General features: G+C 46.2%; 1 protein-coding gene across 3 annotated transcripts in view; it reads right to left on the reverse strand.

The window, feature by feature from the left end:
• ARMH4 (armadillo like helical domain containing 4) overlaps positions 1-10432 on the reverse strand; it is a 73275-nt gene extending 62843 nt beyond the window's left edge. For 2 of the 3 annotated variants that reach the window (XM_061462632.1, XM_061462630.1), the window contains exons 1-3: positions 10351-10432; positions 2409-3795; positions 232-444 (exon numbers count right to left, since the gene is read on the reverse strand). In XM_061462632.1, the coding sequence (XP_061318616.1) occupies positions 232-444; positions 2409-3738 (1543 nt within the window). In that variant the 5' untranslated portion in view covers positions 3739-3795; positions 10351-10432. Of the gene's footprint in view, positions 1-231; positions 445-2408; positions 3796-9699; positions 9812-10350 lie in introns of those variants that run through there. The other variant, XM_061462631.1, reaches the window with a different exon arrangement.
• Positions 10433-26704: the final 16272 nt, after the last annotated feature.

Consider the following 26704-nt stretch of genomic DNA (forward strand, 5'->3'; position numbering starts at 1 on the left):
CTACTCCACCTTTATATGGGACAAAACATATGCTGGCATATTTCAACCTGGTGGACCTGGCAGCATGGGGAGAAAGTGGCAGGGCTAGAGGCAGCATGCAGAAGGCTAGAAAAAAGTCACTTAGAATACATATGTGGTGTGTTGAGACTTCAGTGTCCAGTAATACTGGTTCCAGATGTACCACCTCACCCTGTGCAGAAATGAACCACAGTCTGTGAAGTAGAACCCTACCTTCCACATCTGGAAGGTTTGCTGCAGAGGAAGTACCAGCTGCAACCACCATCTGGGTAGCACTAGGAGTAGTCACCATCTGAGTGTCCTCTCCACTGTTTTCCTGGGGAAAGCTTGAAGGTCCTGCTCCCTGGGTAGCACCAGGCACTGGCGTTGCAACTAACAGAGCAGCATCAGACTCCTGGACAACTGTTGTCACCTCCTGAGTAACACCTACAGGAAGAACATGTGTCAGTACCAACTTGCAGGACAACAGACAGCAAAAAAGCAGATATTTGAAGGAATGGTACTCCATGCATTAGCATTTTCAGAGCTACATTGTAAACAGCAAGTCCTGTCAAGTATCATCAGGGCAGTGCAGCATAAAGACAGACGCAAGAATGCATGTAGCAGTAATGAAAGCCACAGAATTGGTGTTCATTTTCTTAATTGCCCTTTAGGGACACGAGGGCCCACTGGGAACTATTGCCAAGGAGTTACAGCACTACAGGCCTTTAGTGTGAAATGCCATTTGAAACATGTGAGGCTGCCAGAGCAGTGTTTTTAGTGACCCAGTCTGATGGCTACAAGACTTCAGCTTTTTAGAAAGGTTTATTTTTGTTGCACAAGTCTTATTGACAGTGTTTTCCCAACATCTGTGACACAGCAGAGAGGGAACCTGCTGACAAGTCAAGTGCTTATGAATTAATCTAGAAATGTCATATTTCAGCACCAGCATGCAATTAGCTTTCTTTTATAGCAAAAGCCAGATATTTCAGGTGTAGTGATGGGAAGTTGTCCCTTTTCTCTGTAGCCTAAGAGGGAAGATTAAAGATGCCCAGCAATTAAGACAAAGTCCTAAATCACAGCTCATGTTTCTCACCCTAGGAACGTCATTGTTCAGTATCTGACCAGAGCTCTTCTTAGCATTGCTCCCTCTTCCTCCCACCACCCCCCTCCCTCCACCCCCCCCCAAGTCATTAGGGTCACTGTCATTAGGCTGCAGGTGCCATCTCTACAGGTAAGTGCAGTAGAGGATGACACCAGCAGCCCGTGGCAGGCTGTCTAGGAGGAAGACTTCTGCCTGCTGGTAACAGACTTGGCACAAGCAGTGGACAGTCAGAGCCTGGCCACAGCTTCGCTCTAGGGTGTGAAGACAACGCCAGGAGCTTTTGTTACAAAAAACAGCACACAGCTCTGGACAGATCTTTTGATCCAACCACCATTTTAAAGTCAAGGAATATGTCAATTACTCACAGGCTATGAGTACAGCTTGCCTATTCCTGGACTTAGGAAGCATTTACATCCATACATTGTCTCTGCATCTTCTGCACTAACTGCAAGTATCCATAGCTAGCAGTTGAGAACCAAGTGATCCCAGATGCTAATTAAATCCCCCAGGAATTATTCCCCCCTCCATTTTGCAGGGCTTTAGAGTAAGCTAGTGCAAGGACCCCCTTTAAGCCCTTGAACCTGCTATATGAAAGGGACACTTGGGTGAGTGCTATCCTCCTTGAAATAGTGTTTAACCAGTGGGTATAAGATTGAGCTCCCTCCTTAGTCATTACAAGAGGCATACCAGAGGGTTATTCAAAGTAGATTTATGTATCCCTGGTCAAGGCAAGATACTGACCATCAGACTACAGCTGTGCCCCTCAACCATTATGGTAAGGCAAAGCTGAAGCCCCTGCTTTGGTAGCACACTATACGTGCAGAACATTAACAAAGGAAATTTTCTAACTAGCACCAAGTATTTCCTGTTAAGGCTCCAGTTCTCTACAGACATCCACACTGAAGTACACCCATCAGCCACAGGCTCAACTACCACAGACTTTCCTGATGGCTACTATAGCCACCCTCCCTCCACTCCAGAAACTGAAGAAACAGCTCAATACAGTTGCTTCACATCACAAGGCAGGGTACCGCCCAACACACTGTGCCTCCTTGTACACAGGGACATTGTGTATAGGAACAGCCAAGGCTATGCCATACTTTATGGATGCGAATTACCTGTTTAGGCTGTTACCCCTCCACAAGGGTCCATAGCCTTTCTTGGGGAGAAGATGTGTCCTACCTCTACTGCAGGTATCAAGATAACACCTTTCTCTACTTCATCTCCCTGAAAGGAAGCAGATTCCCAAGAGCATCCCTCCTGTACCTACACTTAGAGGAAAGTGTCTTTAACAGGCAAGTTTTACCTTTCCACGAGCTTTCCAGAGTAGGAAGGCGATCAGACTGCATATCTGTCACCACAGCAGCCTGTGGCTGTGGTGGAGGGATGCTTTTCCGCTCCTCTGCTGTGACTGAACTTATGTTTTCCAGCGAGTTGAGATCAGCCATGTCTACACCCACCAGGTTTGCAGTGGGGACAATATCACCATGGCCTGTGGAAGCTGCTGGCAATTCTTCCCCACGCACCAGCGCTGTGCAGTTGGTCTCCTTGGCAAGCTCAGGAGCTGGTGGAGTGGATACTGGGGATGGCACCACTCTTACTACATCCTCTTCCTCCCCTGCACCTCCCTGTGGTGCCTGTGATGGTTCTGTTATGCCCAGGTCCTCTGTCACCTCAAGAGACACACTTCCCCCTTGACTTATGTCCCTCACTTTTGTGTCATCCCAGTCAGGGGGCACCATGTCCATAGTGTGGATAGTGACACTGCCAGCCACAGTGGGCAGCTCTCCTTGCCTTCCACCCGTCCCTGCTTCCAGGTGGAGGGAGGCTGAGGTCACCACAGGTAGATGTTTTGCAGCCACAGATGCTCGCACAACCAGGGACTTTAGAGGGCTCCCTGTGTGGGGTCTTGTTACTCCTAGTTCAGGAGTTATGCTATGAGCCTGGGGAGTCAGGATGACAGGGTGGTCACTTGCTGTTTCCCACCTGGGAGAGCTGGGGTACACTGTGGGCTGGGGTGCCACTGAGGGGTGGGAGTTGCTCCCCGCCTCTTCCTCCACAGCAGTCCCAGAAAGAGGGTTTGCCAAGAGGCCAGGAGAGCTGTGCTCTACTTCAACACCACCTTCAGTGGTGGTCCCACTAATGGGGCCAACAACAGACTCCTCCTGAACAGTAGGGCTCAGTGTGGTCACAGCTGTGGTCAGCATGGCCTTGAATGCATCATCCTCTTCCAGCTCTGACTTTGTGGGACGAAGCTCACCCTCATCAACAACAGCCACTGCCACAGCAGAGGTATAATCACCCAGACCCTGGCTGCCTGGAATGACATGGCTCAGGCTTACAGACAGCTGTTCTCCTTCTGCAGTGAAAGCTTCATTTAAGGGTATCCCAGATGGCTTTATCAACACTCCACATGGCTTTTCAGAGATAGTCTGCTCAGAAGGGCCCAGGTTATTTTTCAAGTTCAACATGCTTGTCCTTTCATCTTCAACTCCATTCCCTGCCCAGGGGCCAAGTTGGACCTTTGTCATGTCCCTCTTCTTCAGTGGCAGAGATGCAACACATGGTGGACTAGAAGACAAGAGCAGGATGCTGCAGGTGACCATGCAGATGTTAAATCCTATTGATCTACTCATAGCTGAGAAGAAATGTGCCTAGAAGCCTGCAAAACTGACAAGTCCAGACTGCACGACCTAGAAAGGAAAAAGGAGCAAGATTACACATACCCATAACCAACCATTGACCTAAGGCCTTAAGTAACTGGGTGACAAGTTCCAAGCATGCTAGCCTACAGCCAGCTCTGGGCAGCCCTCACCTATACTTCCCAAGCAATGAATCCCTTCCTCTATTTTACTATTCCTAGCCTACATAACCTGAAGTCTTTAGACAAAACACTCTTGATCTGAAGTCCAAGACAGGCCTTGCCAAGCTCTCACACCAGTGGTAGAGGGCTACGCTTTACCCAGCAGGCATCAGACTTGCAAGTAAATGTTCCATCCCTGGCAGTGTTGAAGGTCAGGTTGGACACAGCCTTGGGCAACATGGTCTAGGGTAAGGCATCCTAGCCCAAGGCAGGGGGATTGGAACTAGGTGATCTGAAGGTCCCTTCCAACCCTAACCATTCTATGATACTATGAGGATCAATGTATTTGTCCTTTATCAAGTCCAGGTCCTACATTTGACCTGAATCAGACTGAAGTTTCAGGCCTGTTATGGCAAGCCCTGTTCTGTGCATTGACACAGAAGGAAACCAAGGAACTCACAGGGAACAAGGTGCATCTATAGATTGCAACACAGGACCAGAGCCAAAACAGGAGGCTTCAGGACTGCATTAAGTCTTGTGTCCTGTACAAGAACCTTGGCCCCACTGAGAAAGACTACAGCCCAGATAGCAGTACTGCTGCATTAGCACAGTGTTTATCCTGCACTGCAGCATGGAGGCATGTCCAGGAAGTTTCACGTGTATAATTGTGTGCTTCAAGAGTTTCCAAGAGAGCACTGGAATAGTAGCCCAGGAGAGATTTGGCCAGCTGACAGCCTGCTCTTGGCAGGTTCTGTTGTCTCCAGCAACACAGCTCAGGCTGCCATGCAGATGGAGGACAACAGCAGCCTGCTCCCAGCCACCTCCCTCTAGGCAGGTGCCTCTCAGTCCTGGGCTTGATGCACCATCATTTAGCAGATGACCACCACACCATCCCATGCAGGACAGCTGGTCACACAAGTCTCATGCACACAGCAAGCGGCCATCCATCACACAGCAGATCTGCTAAGATCTTCCTCCTCCTCCCAGTTGCAGGAGTCAGCTTGCCAGTGGCACAGTCAAGCTCAACTGTAAGAAGCCCCCAGTTATCAACAGTTTCACTTCCTTTGACTGGTACGTTCTCAGTTCTACAAGTGAACTGCTCTTAGGTTTGAGCCACAGGACTAAGGAATATTATTAAAGAAAGGTTGGGGCTATCAGAACCACCCCTCAGCCTTCCGAAAAGGAAGTATCACTCTCTGCAGTCTTGCTCATGGGCACCAGAATGAGTCCCCCAGCTTGCTAGACTCCTCATTTCCCCACCCAAACAGCATATAGATAAATATTACCTGCATTTGTACACACAGAGAGCAGCAGCAAACCAGCTAGCACTGCTTTGCTACACAAGGATGCATCATTCCTCCATGTCTTCTCACACACCCGTGTGATGCTGTGGGGAGAGTGATCTCAGTAACATCATTTCTGTGCTTGTCCAGCTAACACAAAGGCCGTCTGCATCCTGCTGCTCATGTACATTTGTCTCCTTTGGGAAAGCGTTATTGTATCTATCCAATCAGCTAAATATAATCAAGAAGACAGAAAGCTTGTATGTCTGGTCACACACAGCTATATATATTTCCATTGCAAAGAATACCTCTTATTCCACACAGAAGACTTCTCTAGCTGATCTAATCTGCAGGGTTGTCTGTAGCACAGAAGATAACCTCAGCACTACCAGCTTAGATGCACACAGATCAGTCAACTACTGCAGGCTCCATTATCTGGTTGAGCCTTCGGGGCACACCGAGTCACATTTTCCACTCCCCCTGCAGCCCCGGCTCTCAGCAGCTTGAGCTGCTGGAATAATTCCTTGTCACAGGCCACACACACACAGTGCTCAGGGACAACCAGAAACCACCAAGAAGCTGCTCACAAGCAGCAGCACACACAGTTCTACTGGAGGATGGGCAACAACCCATCTATTACCTCTAACCTCCCTGCCATAAGAAAAAAAGGAGTTGAAAACTGACAGTGTTCAGCTATTCTCCCTTTATGCGCTTCTGTAATTAAAAAGCACTGAGAGTGTATTATGCAATTTAAATTGCTAGTGCCCAATGACAAGCATCTGCCTTGCCATGCTGATGAATATAAATTATGCTCGTCTCACACCCCTTTAGCAAGGGCCAGTTAAGATAAGCCATACTGAAACATCAAGAGCTTGTTATTTTTTAAATAAAGAACAGTTTGGATCTAAATACACTTCCTCTAGAAGTCAGGAGTCTTTTTAGGCTATGCAAGTAGTTTTAGCAGTGGCTAAACTAAACAGAACTCCAGCTGCACTTGAAACCCATAGCATTTTGCTAGCAGTCATACATGTTATACATAAGTATATACACATACATATATACATTTGTAAGTTTCTAGCTCCAAGAAACCCAAGACATCTAGGAGGTGGTTAAAAGTACTGAAATGTTAATCTCTTCCCAATAAGCTTACTCCACCTTTCCTAGGATCAAACATGCCAGTGAATAAGAGCGAAATTTGCTCCCTAGAAGGCTAGCTTTCTGAGATCCATTAGTTAAAAACTTGCCTCCTTCTGGCTCATAGATAACATGGGCAGTCAGTCCTAGACTGATACAAGAATTCCCAGGGCACTTTGGCAGCCTCAGACTCATACCCCCAGTCTGAAAAACACTATTGGTCATCGTCCTACATTTCTAAAGTATAAAATAATGGAGTTATTTGCTCAGGAAATCCACAAGTAGATCTAAGCTAACCTAGACCTCTGCATTCAATAAAGACCAAATATAGTGGCATGCAGCTTACTTCAGGATAATGGCACAAGTTCATGCTTCAAAGAAGATTAATCAGAGCTTAAAGTACTTAGCTTTAGGATGAGGCTGGATTAAACAGTGTATGAACACCAGTGACCTGGTATCTTCTTAAGCAGAGTTTGACACCTTGTTATAGCAGTTCCACTTAATGCAAAAGCAATACAGGTTTTAGCAGATAGCTGGCTGCAGAGCCGTTTGTTACTGAAGCTTCAGTGGGCTATACATGTATCCTCCCACCTGGCTATTTTTATAGCCAGTATGCTCTACTACCTTATCTGAGCAATAAAAGTAAGCTGGAACGTGCTGCTCTGACCAAGCACCTCCTCTGTAGTAAGCTTAAGCTTTTTTGTTACTAGCTTGAAGCTGTAGGATAACTCTGTATTTCATGCCACAGGAGTTCCTTGTCCCCAGATTTCACCTGGCATTCTCCAAGCTGAAGCCGTGGAGATCAGCTGCCAAGCGCCAGCCAGGCTCTCAGTGGAAAATTAATCCTTGCTTCAAATAGGAAGCATATACAAAGGGCAAGAGACAATGCCAGTTACTTCCCCTGCACTTAATAACAACAAATCTCAAGAGATGCAGTTCCCTTAGCTGCAAAGGCAGCACAACTGCAGACAACCAAAGAGCTTTAGCATAGGGGAGGGAATTAGCCTTTAACACGTAGTAGGCTGGAAAGAAGCACAAAGGACTGCTAGGCTAAAACAGGAGACAAAGCTGGGCATCTGCAGGAGCTGTCCATCAGAATAAGAACCACCTACTACTGGGGCAAGTGACCAAGCTGCGGCACAATAAATATACATTGGTCACCAGCTGAAGCAGTCTTGCAAATCAGCTGGATCCTTCCGAGTCAGGCTGCTTCCTTGCTCCATACAATTAGCACTAGCAACAGCTATTAAACCTTTAACCCCTCTCTGAGACCTGTTTGAAGAGTCAGCTCCTGGAAGGTCTGACAAAAGCCAGCTCAGAAGAACCCCAGCCTGTTACGGTCACTCCAACAGGGCAGGCTTGAAGGGGATGAGCACAGAGCAGACCAGGCTTCTCTCATTCAATAGCTGCTCCTTACACAGACCAGCAGCTTGTGGACACATGCTGCAATGAATGAACCTCTCCCCTCTCATCCCACTGTACGCAGTTGCTCCCTAGGATGCCTTTTAGAGTTTTGCCCAGCCAGTTTAGCTGGGGATAAAGCCCCAAGAAAACCATTTACTGTTATTTTCTGGCTGTGTTCTTGGGGGGGGGGGGTATCAAGTTTTTAACTCACTTTAATTAATAACCATGTTCTAACAATCCCTCTCCCACACAGAAAGTACACTTGTAGTCTGTAGCTGAAGTGGCTGTTGCATCATATAGCAGAGAGCACATGAGATTAACAGGTCAGCTTCAGACAAATCACTGACTAGCCTTTGCAGAGTAGAGCTTTTCACACCTCCCAAGTACAAGCTTGATTACGCCAGCTTCCACTAGCTGAACAGTCCTGGATGTGCTCAGCTCCACCTGTTCAGGGAAATGGACAAAAACAGTGCAAATCTTTCAATGCAAAAATTTTAGCCAAAACATACAAGTCAAGCAACTGCCAGCAATCAAATGCTATGTTACCAGAGTGCTAATGTACGCTACCCAAGCCTTATTACTTGTGCTGAATACAAAAGCCAGAAGACAATACACTGCAGAGCTCCAACTCCTACTTCTACATACAAGCTCAGAAAGCAGCATTCATTCTGTCTTTGCCCTGTTCGATCAAGTGGATTGTAAAAGCTGATGCTCATACAGCACTTCCTGCAGACAAATAGACCTCAATCAGTTAAGCCATCCTTAACAGCTCGCAGTGAAACCCCAACAGTGACATGACTCAGGCTATATTGGTGGGTGGTGTCAAGTAGGATGCGCAAACCTAGACACATCTTCCTCTACTTTGAAGATAGTCCCTTACAAGCAAACAAATGAGATGTTAACACCCTGTAAGGACACCTTCCTACCAGTCCCAGGGAGCCACCTTAATATACAATAGATCACCTCCACTTCCACCATCGGCATTCCAGAAGTAGTTCTTTGAGAAACAAAAGACATGACATGTTTTAGACATTATTCCTCCGACCACTAAGCAATCACCTGCTTTGTTCAGAGCAGCACACACCATCTATGGAAATCCCTACTTAGATTTGCAAGTAAAAGCCACACACTGACCCATGCCAGATCCCCTGCACCACAAGTCAGAGGTTTAGCAAATTCCTGAGGGATTAAAAAAATTGGGAGGAGGGGCATCTAAGAATGAGGCCAAGGGGTGCAGCAGTTTCCAGAGACCAGGAGGATGGAAGCATTGCTCTCCAGACAGACTGGGAGCATTCAGATTCCAATCAGCAAGAACCACTTGAAAATTTCAGTGTCTTATCTAACAAAGACAGCAAAAACCCGCAGTAGATCTGTAGGATCATGAGTCTCTTCAGGTTAAGGTTGAAAATTAAATACACCTTGCTAGGCCCTTTTAGCTTTGGTTCAAACTGCTTTTTTTTTTGCCAGGGAACAGAATTAGGGACGGCTGGAGGCTTGATTACACTCAGTACACCTGCTTGCAAGGCATCTTCCTGTCCTCCTCAATCATATTTACAGGTGAGCTTAACAACTCAGCAGTGCATCCTTACCCTGCAGTCGCCCCACCAGTGTGAACAACCAGCTGGGGATGTCTCCAGCTCAGGCCTGCAGCAGGACAGAGGCACAGCCGTGGTCCTCCACGAGCCATCCCGGGAATAGGAAACCGCTCCCGGGGGTTCTCCGAGAGAACACACCGAGACCGCAGCCCCGCAGGATGGCACGCGCCGCCCCTTATTCTCCCGGGACCCACTCGTCGGGAACAAAGAGCCTCACCGAGGATGGTCTGCCCCGCGGGCAGCCAAGCATCGTCACCCACCAAACAGTAAATCAGAACGGACAAACGCGGGGACGATCCCGCTTGGGGGTGCCGTGTCTCTCTCCCCACACACACCCCCCCCCCCCCCCTTCCTCCGAAGCCCCCCCCCCGGCCTCACCTGTCTCCCGCCGCCACCGCCGCCACCCCAGCGCCGCGCTCGCCCCCCGCGCCCGCTCGGGCGGGGCGGAGCGAGCCGGCCCCGGGGCGGTGCCGGGACCGGACCAGCATCGGCTACGCCTGCCCGGAGTGGATCCTATACCGGTAGCGGATCCTATACCGGTAGCGGCCGCATCACCGCGGGTAACGGGGTTGCGTTTCCCGTTAGCTCTCGTCTCCAGAAGGCAGTTATAGCACTCAGCTCTTCCCCCCCCCCGCCCCAGCTGGGATCAGAGTCCAACCCAACAGGCTCCCTCGCTTTGTTCGCAGGAAGATGAAAAAGCGAGGCCTACAGTACTCTTGGCAGTTTTTCATCTTACTACAGTTTCTCCTCCCGCATTTTCAGACTGGGGGAGGTCACCTTCCCCCAGTACTCTCTCTAAAAACAAGGAGGACTTCTCAAGTAATATCCCACACAAGTCTTAGCAGAGCTTATTTCAGTTTCTCTGTTTTGTTGGCTTGCTTTAAACGCCTATTTGGCCAAGGAAAAAGAAATCTCAAAGATATTTATACTTGTTTTCCCGCACACACCTAGTTTTTTCCACACCAGGCATCCCACAGCTAGCCCAACACAACTAGTAAACCTTTACACCCTCAGGTCCTGCATACTTACCAACTCACTTCATCAAATAGCAGCACAGAAGCCCATAATTTGCTGCCAAGACCAAAAGAAGAGCCAATGTTACCTTCCTTTTGCCTCCCACCTTAGCTTGGCATCAGGAGCACTAACAAAGCCTCAGTCCCACATACAGGATTTTCTATGTTGTCTGAGCCAATGACTTGTTCAGATTGGTGCTGCAGCAGGTGCAAATCATTCGTGGCGAGCAGGGACAGGTGAGAAAAGACTAAAAATGAGGAAACGGCTGGGGTGGAGAGTTGGGGGGGGGGGGGGTTGCTAGGAGGGAGAGGGGAGTCAAAAATCTTGATTTTGCTATGAGTGTGCTTTGCTACATGAAGTAAATCAGTGAATCCTTCTGTGCTTCCAGTCATAACAGCAGTCTATAAAATGAAGCTCCTTTTTTTATTTCCCCAGACAAAGTGAGGTTTAACTTGCAGGTAGATGTCAAACACCCAGCTCTTTCAATAAAACAACATGCCTGATTGAAGAAAACGGAGATACTCATTAATAAATTGTTCTTTTTTTTTTTTTTTTGCTATGCTACTGGAAATAACATTCACCTTAGTGGTTTGTCCTCTTTGCTAGACTCATTCCAATGTTTTACCTCTCTAATTTTAGAGAAATAGAGTTTTTTCTAGTAGATTTCAACCAAACTGGAACCAACCCAGTTCATTTTGGTAGCATTCTGCATCCAATATTAAAACTTTTAAAAGACAGGTTTGTTGTACGTCAGAGCAATTTCTTTCAGGGAAATATTGCTAACCTCTGCATAAGTTGAAAATAAAGTCCAAAAATGCTTATATCAGCAATAAAGACTGTCACTGACAAGAAGACATTAGAAAGAATTTCAAAGTTAAGCTTGGTGGAGCAAGCACTTAGGCAAAATGGTGGGAATAGTCCCTTCTAGCTTTGCACCAATGAATTGTAAAATCTGGGAAATTATTAATGAATCAATGTTTCTAGTGGTGTAGCATCTTTCTAAAAGACAAACTCCCAGATAAGGGACCCAAAACTCTCCACGAGTTCATCTTCTGTTCATCATTTTGGCTGAGGGCTTTGACTGAGAGGATGGCTCAGCCATGGAGGAGGCACCACCTCTGAAGTTGACAGTGTAGCCAGGTTTTACAGCAAACCCAGATCAATGAAGGCTTATTTTCCAGTGCAGCACTGCATGCTGTGGTGAGTCAGGGACTGATTCTCAAACCACTCAGTCATGCATATGTAGGGAGAAAGGCAGGACAACAGAGACCCCACACACCAGAAGTCAGAGCTGTAGGCAGTCTGTCCTTCAGGCTCAAGCCAGAAACTTGGCTTCCATAACCCCTAACAGCTGACCTGGGATTCAGAATGAGGGATTATGTTTTCAACCCTTTTTCAGTCTCACCTTTAAAATTGTCAGGAAAGTTATTTAAAATGTAAAGCACATGTAACGGATGTTCTTGTCTTCTCTAAGGCATGCAGAGCATGTGACAGATTGGAGCAGTTTTCACTTCCCCCTTGGCATTGACTCTCTCTGAACCCATATTTGCACTGTATACTCTCAAGGTTAAATATTCATTGATAATCACTGTAACTAAAATAGCTGGTTATCTATGTTTTTTTTCCTCCGTTTGAAATTGCAGATTCCCTGTACGCTGCAAGTTTTTTCTGCACTGCATAATCTGCCAAAATCAAGGGCATCTACATTATCAACACAAAGACATTTACCGACTGAAAGAAGGAGGCATCGGAGACTGATGAGACCAGCAGAAATCAAAAATCAACAGAGAGCACTGTTTTGTTATTCATTTCTATGGTTTATTATTTGGAAAGACTGTTTTTTAACTCAGTTCAGTTTGCCACAGAACACATACATAACCAAGCAAAACCGGCCCCACTTCAACAACAAGTTAAGGAACAACCATCCCTTTCCCTTTTTACCAATGCTCTGTTTCAAAATGGTTCAGTGCAATCCTCAGTTGGTGTCATCCTTCAGAGATTTCACACACAGTATCACACACAGTATGCTAGAGATTGGAAGGGACCTCAAAAGATCATCTAGTCCAATCCCCCTGCCGGAGCAGGAACACCTTGATAATGTTACACAGGAATGTGTCCAGGGGAGTTTTGAATGTCTCCAGGGAAGGAGACTCCACAACCTCCCTGGGCAGCCTGTTCCAGTGTTCCGTCACCCTCACTGAGAAGAAGTTTCTTCTCAAGTTTAAGTGGAACCTCTTGTGTTCCAGTTTGGACCCATTACCCCTTGTCCTATCATTGTTTGCCACTGAGTAGAGCCTGGCTCCATCCTCGTGACACTCCCCCTTTATATATTTATAGACACTAATAAGGTCACCCCTCGGTCTCCTCCAAACTATAGAGACCCAGCTCCCTCAGTCTTTCCTCATAAGGGAGATGCTCCACTCCCTTAATCATCTTCGTTGCCCTGCGCTGGACTCTCTCCAGCAGCTCCCTGTCCTTCTTGAACTGAGGGGCCCAGAACTGGACGCAATATTCCAGATGTGGTCTCACCAGGGCAGAGTAGAGGGGAAGGAGGACCTCTCTCGACCTACTAACCACCCCCCTTCTAATACACCCCAGGATGCCATTGGCCTTCTTGGCCACAAGGGCACAGTGTTGGCTCATGGTCATCCTGTCATCCACTAGGACCCCCAGGTCCCTCTCCCCTACACTGCTCTCTAACAGGTCGTTCCCCAACCTATACTGGAACCTGGGGTTCTTCCTGCCCAGATGCAGGACTCTACACTTTCCCTTGTTATATTTCTTACCCTCAGGTGAAATTCAGAGAGTAAATTTAGGTGTAAACTGGTTTATTCTTCCATGCTAGTAGCATAGCTGGTAAAGAGTATGAGATTCATGTCCTGTTCCCAACTCTGACTTGTTAAATGACTTTCAAAACCAAACTTCACCTCTCTCTGCCTTCATTTCCCTTTCTATAAAATGGAAATAACAATACCTAGTTGTTGCAAGAGTCCCTCATAAGATCTCTGTGTTATTGTAACAGCAAACTACTGTATAAACTAATAATGTCATACACTGAATTTCTTTAAAAGGTGATATTCCTTTTGCAGCCTTATTGCAAAAAAAAACAGAAAGTACAAATAACAGGTCCTGATTAAGAGACTGGGTTACTTAGTAATTTACAGGAGGACACATTGTATGAATATAAAATTAACTAAAAAAAGCAGTCTTGACATCAGATTACTGCATCTTAAGATGCTACCCCGGGCATCTGCGATGAGATGGTACCAGCTATCCTAAGTATGTCAGGACATGCCACAGAAGGTAAAGGCAATTTTAAAATAGCTACCATTAATTTCGCTACTGAATGAGTTTCCCAATTGAATATTGGGGACATCCAGCACATAAATCAGTGCACATCTCCAGCACACAATTCACCTTTACATCAGCTGGTAGGATCTGTTTTACGGGGATCTGTTCTTCCCATTGAACAGCAGCCATTGGAATGGAGTAGCAATGAGTCTAATTCAGGGAAAGTGAGAACAGCATTCCCTGACACAAAGAGGGAAGTATGCTTAAAACAAGTCCATTTTGAAAAAGGTATCAGGAAGTTTATGGCCAATGAATTATTTCAAATATGATCATGTTACAGATGAACAGATTTCTTTCTTCTCCAACTGTAAACCTAATAAATGCCATCTGCAATTAAAACTCAGTTAAGAGAATCAACTTGGTTTTCTTCCTTCCATGTTCCTCACTGCTGGCACTAACAGAAAAGCTGTGCAAGACCAAGTGATGCTAGTGCAGCTCTACTGCTGGCTCCGATTTATAGTAATTAGTCCTACAAGGAGGTACAGGATTCAGCTTCTGTTTCCCTGGGTCTTGTGATTCTGCAGTGCTCACAGAGCAGGAAGGCCATAACAACTTATTTTTGTCACTAAAGTCAGCAGATGTGTCTTGGAGAGCACAGAGTGACCAGATCTGCTGAGTAGCAAAGCGAAATTTTTTACACAGTCATTTTTCAGAGTAGAACCAGGCTTTTGCTGACTGGTCCAAGGTCACAGGAATCAGTTGCAGTTGCTCTGGGAATACAGCTCAGGAGGACCAGTGCTCACCTCCAGAACTGAATCACAATACAGCCCTTGCTTTTCTTCATATTCTTTAACAAAATCTATGCAGTTAATATCGAAGTACACCACATAATACAATTTTCCCAGAAATAAAGTGTCCAGGAAGCCATCCCCATATATATTGGAGTCTCAGCTAAAACTTGAATCATTTGTCAGTTCCCTGTAGCTCTTGGATATATTTTCCCCCATCTTGCATACTCCACTATAAAATCAGGTTGACAATAAAAAAAAAGCACTTGACACATCACCTCAAAGCAAGCTAACTGTTACTAAGCACTGTTCTGACATTAAACCCTCAGCTTCTTCATCATCTTCAAATATAGTTTTTCAGATAATACCCAGAGGGACTTTGAAAACTTCAGCTTTCTTTTGCTTCTCAAAACTTGAGAATAAAACGAACAATCTCTTCAGCGCAGGGAAGAGCAGGTTCTTTGCCTTGGGTAACTTGCAGTATCAGGACACTTGCATGGGAGTCAGACTGTGTTTTAGTGCAAGACAGCGATGCTCTCCATCCAGATGCATTCAGTGTTTTCATTATTCCCCATTGGGGGGATTTTTAGGGCAGTGTCGTGGTTTAAACCCAGACAGACAGCTCGTTAACTCACTTTCCCCCCTTCTTTCCCTCCCCCTACTCCCGGAGGGATGGAGAGGAGAATCAAAAAGAATACAACTCCCACAGGTTGAGATAAGAACAGTTTAGTAACTAAGATATAACACAAATCACTACTGCTACCGCCAGTAATAATGATGATAAAGGAAATAACAAGGGAAGAGAATACAAAACCTCACCACCAGCTGATAACTCACCTCCCCCCCCCCCCCAAGCCTTACCAAGCTCCGACCAATACCTCCTCCAACGCTGCAGTCCCAGCCCTTCTGGCTAACTCCCAGTTACATCCTGGGCATGATGTGCTGTGGTATGGAATACCTCTTTGGTCAGTTTGGGTCAGGTGTCCTGTCTCTGCTTCCTCCTGGCTTTCACTCTTCCCTGGCAGAGCATGAGACTCACAAAGTCCTTGGCCAAACCAAAACATCATTGTTATCAGCTCTGTTCCCAGGCCAAAAGTCAAAACACAGCACTGCACCAGTTACCAAGAAGGAGAAAAATGACTGCTACTGCTGAACCCAGGACAGCAGTAAAGAACATGTTTTGGATGGTTATAAGCAGAGAAATACATATTTTTGTGTTGGAAATATTCAAATCAATTAAGCTAAAATAATACAGCAGGAGCCAGGTCCAACTGTTAACAGAACCCCAAGCAGCAGAAAAATTATGGACTTTCCTCCTCGCTCTCCTTTTCTAGAGCAGGTAAGTGGATCCCCTTGAATTTGTGTGCTGGAAAAATGTAAGGAAACACTCTGTGAGCTCCAGAAGCTACAACAGATCTCTGAGTAATTGCTTTTTTATTATGTCTAAAGCTGGACCTAAGTATGCATCTGCCTGATTTTGTGAGAAGAAATGGGTACATGCCTTAGCTTGTATGTAGGGATTAAGGAGGCTTAAAAGTGAATACACAAACTAAAACATCCAATGTAGGGACTCAAAAGACCGTTTATTTTCTGACCAAGAAAAAAATAATAATGCTTTGCTGATGAAATATGCATAGGGTTCAGCTGAAATCCAAGTCTCTGCAGGGGTCCAGATAGGAGTTTTGTCATCAAAGGGACCAGAATACTAGCTGGGCACAATGCCTCCTTGCTGTACCTATTCAGGCCTGCAGTGTTTATGCTGCAGGACACATTCTTTTATGTCTTCAATGTTTGCAAGTGCACTGGAGGGATTAATTCAACTGAGAAATGCCGTATTTCAGGACTAGTACAGAAAACTAATTTTCTTTATAAAAAATGTTCCCTTTTAACCCTCTGGGATAGCTCTGTAGCTGCCACCTTGAGGCACCAGCATTGCTTTCACCGGTGCTCCTTCCAGATGAGCACACAGCTCTGCTCTGTGACAATAATTCGTTTGCATGTGATTCAAAGAGATTTTTTGCTGCCAATGGCTTGAATACCAAAGGGGCCTTGGGGGGACAAAAAAAGAAAGAAGAAAGAATAAAAGGACTGCATTCACTAAAAGGAACTATCCTACAAATCTGATATAAATCAGAGTTTTCACTGATTTCAATGGGCTTCTGTTATTTTTTTTTTTGCATTTTTATATACTTATATGACCTCTTCCATGCTTGTCAGAGGTACCACTCCTCCCAAGAGTTGCAAGAACTGGCTTGTTGTGATTTAAACCCAGCTGGTAACTCAGAACAATGCAGCGTTGTTCCCAGACTGAAAGTCAAAACCACAGCACTGCACCAGCTACTTAGGAGCAGAAAAATGACTGCTACTGCTGAACCCAGGACATGGCTGCATTCAGGGAATAAGTTTTATTGTGTTAGGGAGATCCTGCTTTTCACTCTCATCCAAATTCTGCTGGCTTAATTGTCCTACTGTCTCCTTAGACTGTGAATAGTTATCTTTATTATGGCATGTTCAATGGCTGTGGCCATTGTCTCCTATTTGGACTTAAGTAAAGCATTTGACAGTCTCCCACAGCATTCCCCTGGAGAAACTGGCTGTTCATGGCCTGGATAGGTGGATTGGAAACTGGCTGGATGGCAGAGCCCAAAGAGTGGTGGTAAATGGTATTACATCTCTTTGGTGACCGGTCATTAGTGGTGCCCCTCAGGGCTCGGTGTTAGGGCCAGCGCTGTTTAGTATCTCCACTGATGATCTGGATGAGGGGATCGAGTGCACTCCCAGTGAATTTGCGGACGACGCCACACTGGCTGATTCACAGGGGGCGATGCCAGGAGGGACAGCCCTGCCCTGAGCGGGTAAAACCCGCCCCAGGGAGCTCGGCGCGGCCGTTGGAGCGGCAGTTGGCCCTTGGAACGCGAACAGGCGGCGCGCGGCTTCGTGAGCACTCGCCTCATGACCAGTGTCCGGTCTGTGAGCTCTGCTCTGGCTGCCCTGGCGGTGGCAGCATAGGCCCCCAGACAGAGCCGATGAGAGGGGAGGCTGCAGTGCAGAGCTCAGGGTGTAGAAAGTGCCTGCGCTGGTCTTGTCAGGCCTCTTGAGGCCAGGGTGCACAACGGGCAGAGCTGCACCGGGTGTGCGCTGTGGGAGGTCCTCCTGCAGCAGGGGCTGAGCTGCGGGACGCTGCCAATAGGATTGAAAGATGTCAGGGAAGCTGAGAGGAAGCAGGGCTGCTTGCTCCAGGCCCAAACTGTGCAGGGGCCATAGGCATCCGCCATAGCACATGCAGGAAAGGAAGAAGGCATTATTCCAGGAAACTGGGAGCTAGCAACAGAAAAAAAAAAACAAAACAAAAACCACCACCACAAACCAAAACCAAAACAAACAAAACAAACAAACAAACAAAAAAAAAAAAAAAAAAGGAGGAAGAGGACAATTAAAAGCAAGGGGCTTCCTCCTAAATCCGATGTCCCCCCCCGGAACTGCTTTGCAGTTCTGCACAGGGCTAATGAGGAAATGCGCACCACACCGCATGAACAACCGGCTGATGCCCCAGTAAGGAGGTCACTACTGGTGCCACCAGAAAAAATCAGCAGGTCATAGGAGTAGGGGACTCTACTTTGAAAGGAACAGACCCATCTGTCGGCCTGACTCAGTCTCAAGGGAGGTGTGTTGCCTATGAGGGGCTCAGATCAGGGATGTTGCAGAGAGGCTGCCTGGTCTATAAGTCCAACGGACTAGGTTACCCACTTCTAGTGATCCATGTGGGTGTTACTGATACAGATAGCAGTAGCCTGGAGAACATAAAGAAGGACTACAGAGCCCTGGGAAAGGTGGTCAGGGGCTCCGGAGTTCAGATATTTTTTAAATCAATTCGTGGTCAGGGGCTCCGGAGTTCAGATATTTTTTAAATCAATTCTTGAGGATAAAGGGGAGGACCCTAAAAAGGTTTGGCAGGTTAATGAATGGTTAGAATGGTGGTGCCATAGTCAGGGGTTTGGGTATCTAGAACATGGGACTCAATTTAGTAGGCCACGTCTACTGGAGGCTGATGGAGCTGGTCTGACAAAAGAAGGGGAAGAGTGGTTTTGGTAGGAGGCTTGCCAGACCGGTCAAGGATGCTTTAAACTAGATGTGTTGGGGGAGGGGGGCATCATTCCATCCCAACACACCCAGTCAGCTGCTAGCACCTATAATAAATGCTTGGAGAGATGCAGAGATATTTCAGCCGCTCCAGCCAAAGAGCCAGCTTCATTTGGAGCTCGGCTCAGATGCATCTATACCTCTGGAAAGCATGCTAAGGCACATGAAAAACAACGAGGTGCTTGGTGACAGCCAGCATGGCTTCACTAAGGGGAAATCCTGCCTGACCAATTTGGTGGCCTTCTATGATGGGGCTACAGAACTGATGGACAGGGGTAGAGCAGTTGATGTCATCTACCTGGACTTGTGCAAAGTGTTTGACGCTGTCCCACACAACATCCTTGTCTCTAAATTGGAGAGACATCAATTTGATGGATGGACCACTCAGTGGATAAAGAACTGGCTGGATGGCCGCACACAAAGAGTTGTGGTCAATGGATCGATGTCGAGCTGGAGACCAGTAATGAGTGGTGTCCCTCAGGGATCAGTGTTGGGATCGATCTTGTTCAACATCTTTGCTGGGGACATGGACATAGACAGAGTGCGCCCTCAGCAAGTTTGCCGATGACACCAAGCTGTGTGGTTCAGTTGATACACTGGAGGGAAGGAATGCCATCCAGAGGGAACTTGACATGCTTGTGAGGTGGGCTGGTGCCAGCCTTATGAAGTTCAACCACACCAAGTGCAAGGTCCTACACCTGGGCTGGGGCAATCCCAGCTATAGCTATACCAGCCATAGCTATAGCTACAGGTTGGGCAGAAAAGAGATTCAGAGCAGCCCTGTGGAGAAGGACTTGAGGGTGTTGGTCAATGAGAAACTGCACATGAACCAGCTTCAGTCTGCACTTGCAGCCTAGAAAGCCAACCATATCCTGGGAGTGTGATGAGCAGGCTGAAGGAGGTGATCCTGCCCTCTGCTCTGCTCTCGTGAGACCTCACTTGGAGTATTGTGTGCAGTTCTGGCATCTTCAACATAAAAAGGACATGGAACTGTTGGAACAAGTCCAGAGGAGGGCCATGAGGATGATCAGGGGACTGGAGCACCTCCCATATGAAGACAGGCTGAGAAAGTTGGGGCTGTTCAGCCTGGAGAAGACTGTGTGGAGACCTCATAGCAGCCTTCCAGTATCTGAAGGAGGGCTATAGGAATGCTGGAGATGTGCTTTTCATCAGGGACTGTAGTAAATAGGACAAGGCATAACGGGTTAAAACTTAAACAGGGGAAGTTCAGGTTAGATATAAGGAAGAAGTTTTTTACTGTAAGGGTGGTGAGGCACTGGAGTGGGTTCCCCAAGGAAGTTGTGAATGCTCCATCCCTGGCAGTGTTCAAGGCTGGGTTGGATGGAGCCCTGGGTGACATGGTTTAGTGTGAGGTGTCCCTGCCCATAGCAGGGGTTTGGAACTTGATGATTTTAAGGTCCTTTCCAGCCCTATTTTATGATTCTATGATTCTATGTGAAAGGGGACAGCTACTCCTGTGGAGTGGCAGTTCCAAAACTGAATGTAGCTGACAGCTCTGAGCCATTGTGTTTTTGCACCCCAATGGGAGGAGATGTTCAGGGAACAGTTTACAGGTGGAAGATGACAAAAGCTATTTAGAGATCCCATTTCTCTGTGGAAGGATCTCTTGGTGACCGGAGGATATTTCCCTTGGCATTCCTTGGTGGCTGTCTTCCTCTTAGAGAAGAATTTGAGTATACCTATCCACCTGCACAGCACCTGTCATTTATCACTTCCCTAGGGAAAGAAATACGGGGTGGGGATGCTGGAGAATGGCCGGTCTCTTTCAAACACAGAAGAGGAGCAGGATGCAGCACAGGATGGAAAATATCAGAGGAAGACTGGCTGTGGGCACTTGACTGCAAGGTTAGCTGCAGTGCCTCTCTGGGGAAAGCACTGGTCTTACCAAAAGACCATTTTAATCTTTATATCCCAGTGTCCTTTAATGAACCTTCAGCACAGCGTACCTGAATCAGCTTTACTGTTCACTCAGTTCCTGCAGGAACTCACTGCAACAACATCTGTCACAAACTGCTCCTTCCATGTATTCACCCTCCAGTCCCTCTCACTCTCTCATTCCCAGTCTCATTTCTTAAGAATAAGGCGGTGGGAAGGGATTCCTGGTTCAACAGGAATCAAAGAGACCTTATCATTCAAATGTATCATTTGAAATTTGGTAAAGAGAAAGCTGAATAATTTCCCACAACCTGAGGGCAGTGCTTTCATCCTGACTTACTCCACTATTTACAAAAAACTGTATAATTACCAGAGCAAATGCCATGTCACAGCCTGCACCTGCTATTGGCAAGATAGAGAACATGTTTCTGAAAGTAATAATTAAATAAACTTGTCCTTCCATCAGCTTCATCTAGTTTTGTAGATTCTGTGTTCTTTAAAAGGAGCAAAACAATGCATTTGTGCGAAGAACTTTCTCTTCACATCTTAATGGCAATTACTGCATGTAAACTAGACGTAGTAAGAACTGTGAAGCAGATGAATGTGGTCTGAAAAAAACCCAAAACCAAACAACCAACAGAAACCCAGGCAAACATACCCACTGGAAAATCAAAAAGCTAAAACTGTAAAGTCACTGTGTGTGTAGTTGTGTGTGTGCTACAAAATGGTTCTTCTTAGCCTCAGCATCTGGGTATTCCCAGTGGAAAAGTTATAAAAGACAACAGGTTGTTTCAGCAGAACTGATCAAAAAGTGATTGCAGTTTCAGGCACGGTCCCATAATGGGACTGACAGTCCTGAGTGAAAGAATTATTTTTACCCAGCAGCTCATTCTTGGGTGGAAGATCCATCCGGGAAGAGACGGACATGCTTGAAATCCTGGGAAGCAGAGACAGGGTAATGGTGTGAGGAGAGGATTGACTGCAGGGAAGTAATCTTCTCTTCTACCCTTCATTTCTACTTTGAGCTATGCCAGTAATACTGCTGCGAGATCTGCCAAGTGTGGTTTCCCTCCCAGGCTGCATCCAGAGAGAGGATTCAGGTTTTCTCTGGGGTTGTAGCAGCTTCCTAATGCAAAATTCATTCTAACCCAAGTCAAGGGAAAAGGCGGATGCTGGACCTTTGTTAGTGTAAGAACTGACACATAACCACCGGAATGGTTATATGAGGTGCTTTATTGCAGCGCTGGGAAACCAGGGGCATGCAACTAAATCTGGCTTCGACCCCGTCACATCGCGTTCGCAATTTATACGCTAAAAATTTCATAACTCATACATATTCGGCACAGATTACATCACTGACTAATACATATGCATTAAGGATTACTTCATTAGTCCATTATGACATCAGTCTCTTCTGCACTTGCGCAGTCCCCTCTGGTGGTCATCCTGATAAAGTAAGGAGTCTTCCTCAGATGAAGTAAGGAGTCTTCCTCCCCTTTTCACCTTTCTGTTCATTGGACAGGCCCCAACCATTATGTGGACGCCATCATTTTCACTTCCTCACTTGGCTTGTCCTTCTATGTTGCAATGATTTCACAAAGCTACCAATATTGCAGAGATGAAATTTTCTGCTGCTTAAGATACATGGTTTCTATTTCTAGACAAAGCTTCCTTGTAAGCAATACAAAAATTATGAACATCTGTATTATCAAGACGCACAGTTAGACAAAGCTTCCTTGTTCTAAACTACAAGGTCTTAGGCCAGACATCCCGTGTCCTTCTCGTTATTATGTTAGTTTCTACTGCTGAGGCTACCGCAGCAAAGTTACAACATTCTTTTAATATACAGAAATCTACTGTTGATTCGAAAACTTTTCAAATATAGTCATTTCTATTGCTCTATATAATCATTTTAACGTAAAATTTCACTCATTTTCTAACACCTTCACATAGACAAGACAAAAGCTTGGGCTCAGATATCTAGACATAACTCACATCTGTCACACACATAGTTCTACATCTCTTCATTATGTGTTTTCCACTATACCTAACTGACATATGTGGTGCACATTCCTTTTATATTGCACTTTAACACAGAATTTGGTTGAGCAACTGGATGCGACATTTATCAAATGTCACCACTGGCAAGAGCCATATGTCACGGCTCCTTGCCTACTAAAAGTCAAATATACAGTGTTAACCCATTTCACATCACAGTTTTGGAAGATGCATGCAAGGTAGGATCATGAGAATTAAAGGAGTAGAGGGCTCTATTTTCCATTAAGGATTTGCTGACAAAAAATATGTTGGCAATTAATAGATTAATAGACTTTTTGTAAATGAACTACACTAGAGAAAGGCATCCAGTCTCTGAGGGATTCAACCATTGTAGAGATGATCTATCACAAGCAGGATGCCGGGAAAGGACCCATAGATCCAGATGAAGTTGAAGGTACACGACCCATGTGGCGGAAATGTACACGGAATGCACCGTCACCATATGCCCACTCATTGGCAGAAATAACCTCGAATGATACAGCACCACCAACAGTGGATGAAATGATTTGTCAACTCTGAGAGCTCGAAGACAAACTCACCCCTTCCATCATTTCAGCCATGGAAAAACTGTCTCACGAGTTCAAACAATTGAGAGATGATCTATCTGATCTACCCAGTTCCCCACGTGTACCAACCCACGTCTCAGCTATTAACAAAAGGCGTCCTACTGCTCAAGAGAGAAGATACAGGAAGAAGGTATAGGAGGTATACCCCACGGGCCACCCTATGGCTTTACCTGCGGGATCACGGAGAAGACATGATGAAGTGGGACAGAAGACATGAGGAAGTGGGAAGGAAAACCTGCCTCAGCTCTGGAGGAACGGGTGAGTGAAATTAAAGAGGAGAGCAAAGGTCAAGGATGATCATCCCGTGAAAGCTAAAGCACACTGTTAGTATGAGAACTATAGTCGTGGCTCTACCCTTACACTAAGTCAGTTGAAATCAAGCATCAACCTTAGTTGATTCCCGCTCATTGCAAAAAAAAAAAAACCTAAAAGAAACTTTGACTGAAAACAAGCAAAAGCCAATATTTCAGGTCTTCCGAAACATTACACACACATGATCTGTTGCTGAGGAAGATTCACACCCACAGTAAGGCTTCCCCACATAAAACAATGAATAGGCTATGTCTTTTCTTCGTTACCAATGCACACATGAAACACTGTCCCTGTGGATGGGCCCTCACCCTTCAAGTCGCTGGAGCAGCTTCCATTGACTTCAGAGCCCATCATCAGCCTCTACCTGAATTTACCCTGTTTCCAAGACTTATAAAACTGTATATGAGTTCAGCCTGAACAAGACCAACTGTAAGTCTCTTCCTTAAGCAGTTTTAAGGTGAACTTTCCTCCTCATCGCTGTAGCAAGCTTTGGTCTTCATCCTGCAGTTCTGAGGAGAAATCTCATAGCCTTCAAAGAGAAGATTGCTGAGATTCAACTCCCCGTGACATCTGAGAGATGTATGTGATGACTGCAGTTGAAGATGCAAAGACAGTTCACAACACAGAACGAACAGCATGTGTGAACGATATAAATAGCATAGCGAAAAATTCCAACAGTCATCAGTAAGACCCTGATCTAGCCATCCATGCAAGAAGTTTCACCCTGAGCTCTCAACTCCAGTCCCAGTCATGCCTGTGAATTTAAGAATCTGAGTAAGAGCCTTTTTTTTATCTCCAAGAAAGCCCAAGATAATGCTTACTAGCCTTGACTCCCATGTTACAACATTCGGATGCTTCGTACCATGAAACTTCTGTTTTGAAATTTTCCTCTACTCTACATCCTAAAGCCCCAAACAGGGTAACAGAGTTTTAGCTTCAAAACCACCCTGCCTGAAAAAGGGTGAAATATAAACAGCAACCCCAAGCTTTGCAGAAGACACAACGTGCAGGTCCACCTTAGACTACCAAGGAGTCAAAGATGGGGACAAAACTTTATACTAAAATGCAGTGCCTCAAATTCAGCATCCCTATTTGCCCTACAAATTCCTAAAGGAACTTAAAGCCTCCTGCCTGCCTTTTTATTTAGGCTAGTAAAAGGAGTTACTTTGGCTGTTGGAAATAGATGGAATATTTGTACATCTGCTTCCCCAGAGAGCCGGGGAGCCTGAAAGGACGAGACTGTAAGGTACCTGGGTACTTGCACCGCTGACCTTAGCTTATGCAGTCCTCTGTGGCTTTCTCCCTGCAATAAACGTGCACAGCATCATGCTCGTTTGTGTGAGCAGCTTTCTCACTGCAGCCAAAAGTTCACGTCTGCGTCATCCCACCTTGCAGCTGAAAACATTTCTAAGTCTGATCTGACAATGTAAGGCTTGTAAGGGAAAGGCAGCTCACCAGCCCCATCTAGTCCTGCGTACCAGACTGTGCCTGGTGTCCAGCCAGCACAAGCTTTGCTGAGGGCTCTCTCCCACTTCACACTGTGCACACACAGCTCAGACTGACTTTGCTCATTCCCTCTCATCACTTGCTCTTCCAAATGCACCTTAGAGAGGAGATAACCTGTGTAATACATAACCGCAGCCCCCGCAGCACAGTACCCAAGAATGAGCTACACAGGAAATCAACCCCATGTTTTCAGCATCATGCTGGTAATATGAATTTGTATTATTCAGGCAAGGTAACTTCAACACTTTTCCCACTGTTCTGAATTACAAGGCACTTCCACAAGTTTACCTTAGCCTTCAGCACACTCTTGCTGTCACTGTTAGCATAAACTGTAGCTTAATCATTGAAAACTCCTGTTGACAAGACTGTGAGCAGGAGGGAAAGCAAGAGAAGATGTGAAATACTCTGCCCACAAGAGATTTTCTTAGAGCAGACAGATCCTTAGTGATTCCATTTGAAGGTGAGATGGGATCTACAGACAGCCTGAACTACGTTCCTGGGTGACCTGGGAGTACACCAAGTTTGGGACCACTGCTGAAAGTAGATTTTCTGCATGATCTTTGTGACCAGAGAAGCATCATACATGAACACCATTTTTGCAAGCCCTATTGAAGTGCAACTGCTGGGTCTTTGAACTGCATCTGCAGGTAAAATCAGAATAAATCAGGCATATGGACACGAATCCTGTCCTAAATAACCCAGAAGAGGAACAGATTGACTGTGTTTTGAGAAAAGAGAAGGCTAATTAGAGCAAAGGGTGTTTGGAAATTTAGCTTAAAAGGGAAAAATAAATTGTCCTGCACATAGTTGGTCTTCTGCCAGTTTGTGCACTGTGATATTTTCTCTCTCATTGCAAAAGCACAGATCCGTGTTTCATTAATAAATGAACTTTATTCTCAAGAAGAGTCCTGTTGTGCGGGAAGGTGTTTAAATGATTTTTGGTTTAGACATGTGTCCTGGGTTCAGCAGTAGCAGTCATGTTTTTCCTTGGTGGTAGCTGGTGCAGCGCTGTGTTTTGACTTCCAGCCTGAGAACAGTGTTGGTGAAGCCGATGTTTTCAGTTGTTGCTAAGTGATGTTTACCCTGACCAAGGACTTTGTGAGGCTCATGCTCTGCCAGGGAGGAGGGGAAGCTGTGAGGAAGCAGAGATGGGGCGCCTGACCCGGGCTAGCCAGGGAGGTATTCCATACCACAGCACGTCATGGCCGGGGTGGGGGGTGACTGGGAGTTACCCGGAAGGACACGGGCTTCCGGGTGGAACTCGTCTTCCCTGCCGGTGGTATCGTATTCTCTTCCCTTGTTATTTTCCCTTATCATTGTTGTAGTTGATAGTAGCGGTGGTGATTTGTGTTGTACATTGGTTGCTGGACTGTTCTTGTCTCAACCCGTGGGAGTTGCACTCTTTCGATCCTCCTCCCTGTTCCTCCGGGGGGAGGGACGGACCTCGGTTGTTGTCAGCTCGGCACCACTCACTGGGAGTGAGTGAACAAGTTACCTGACTGGGTTTAAACCACGACAACATGGTTACATGCATTACAGTCAGAGACCCTAGTGCAAACAGGATCCTAAGAAGGAGAAAATTGACTGCTACTGCTGAACCCAGGACGCCGCCACAGGTATAACCTGCTGCTGCGCTGGGGAGAACGTCAAGGGGAGAACGCTGCCACTCCTCTGAGAGGCCTGCGGCACAGTTTTCCTTGTGCTTTCTGTGTCCTCTTTCTGTCTCTCCCCTCTTTTTCCCTCAGGTACAAGTTTGTCATCTGCTGTCAGCTGTGCACCCTGCAAACACAGCTCTGTGCACGAAGACCACTT

Source organism: Pezoporus flaviventris, unplaced genomic scaffold (genome assembly GCF_033815535.1).
Source record: "Pezoporus flaviventris isolate CSIRO_AGI_PZ_B2104156 unplaced genomic scaffold, CSIRO_AGI_Pfla_v1 ptg000035l, whole genome shotgun sequence".
NCBI lineage: Eukaryota > Metazoa > Chordata > Aves > Psittaciformes > Psittacidae > Pezoporus > Pezoporus flaviventris.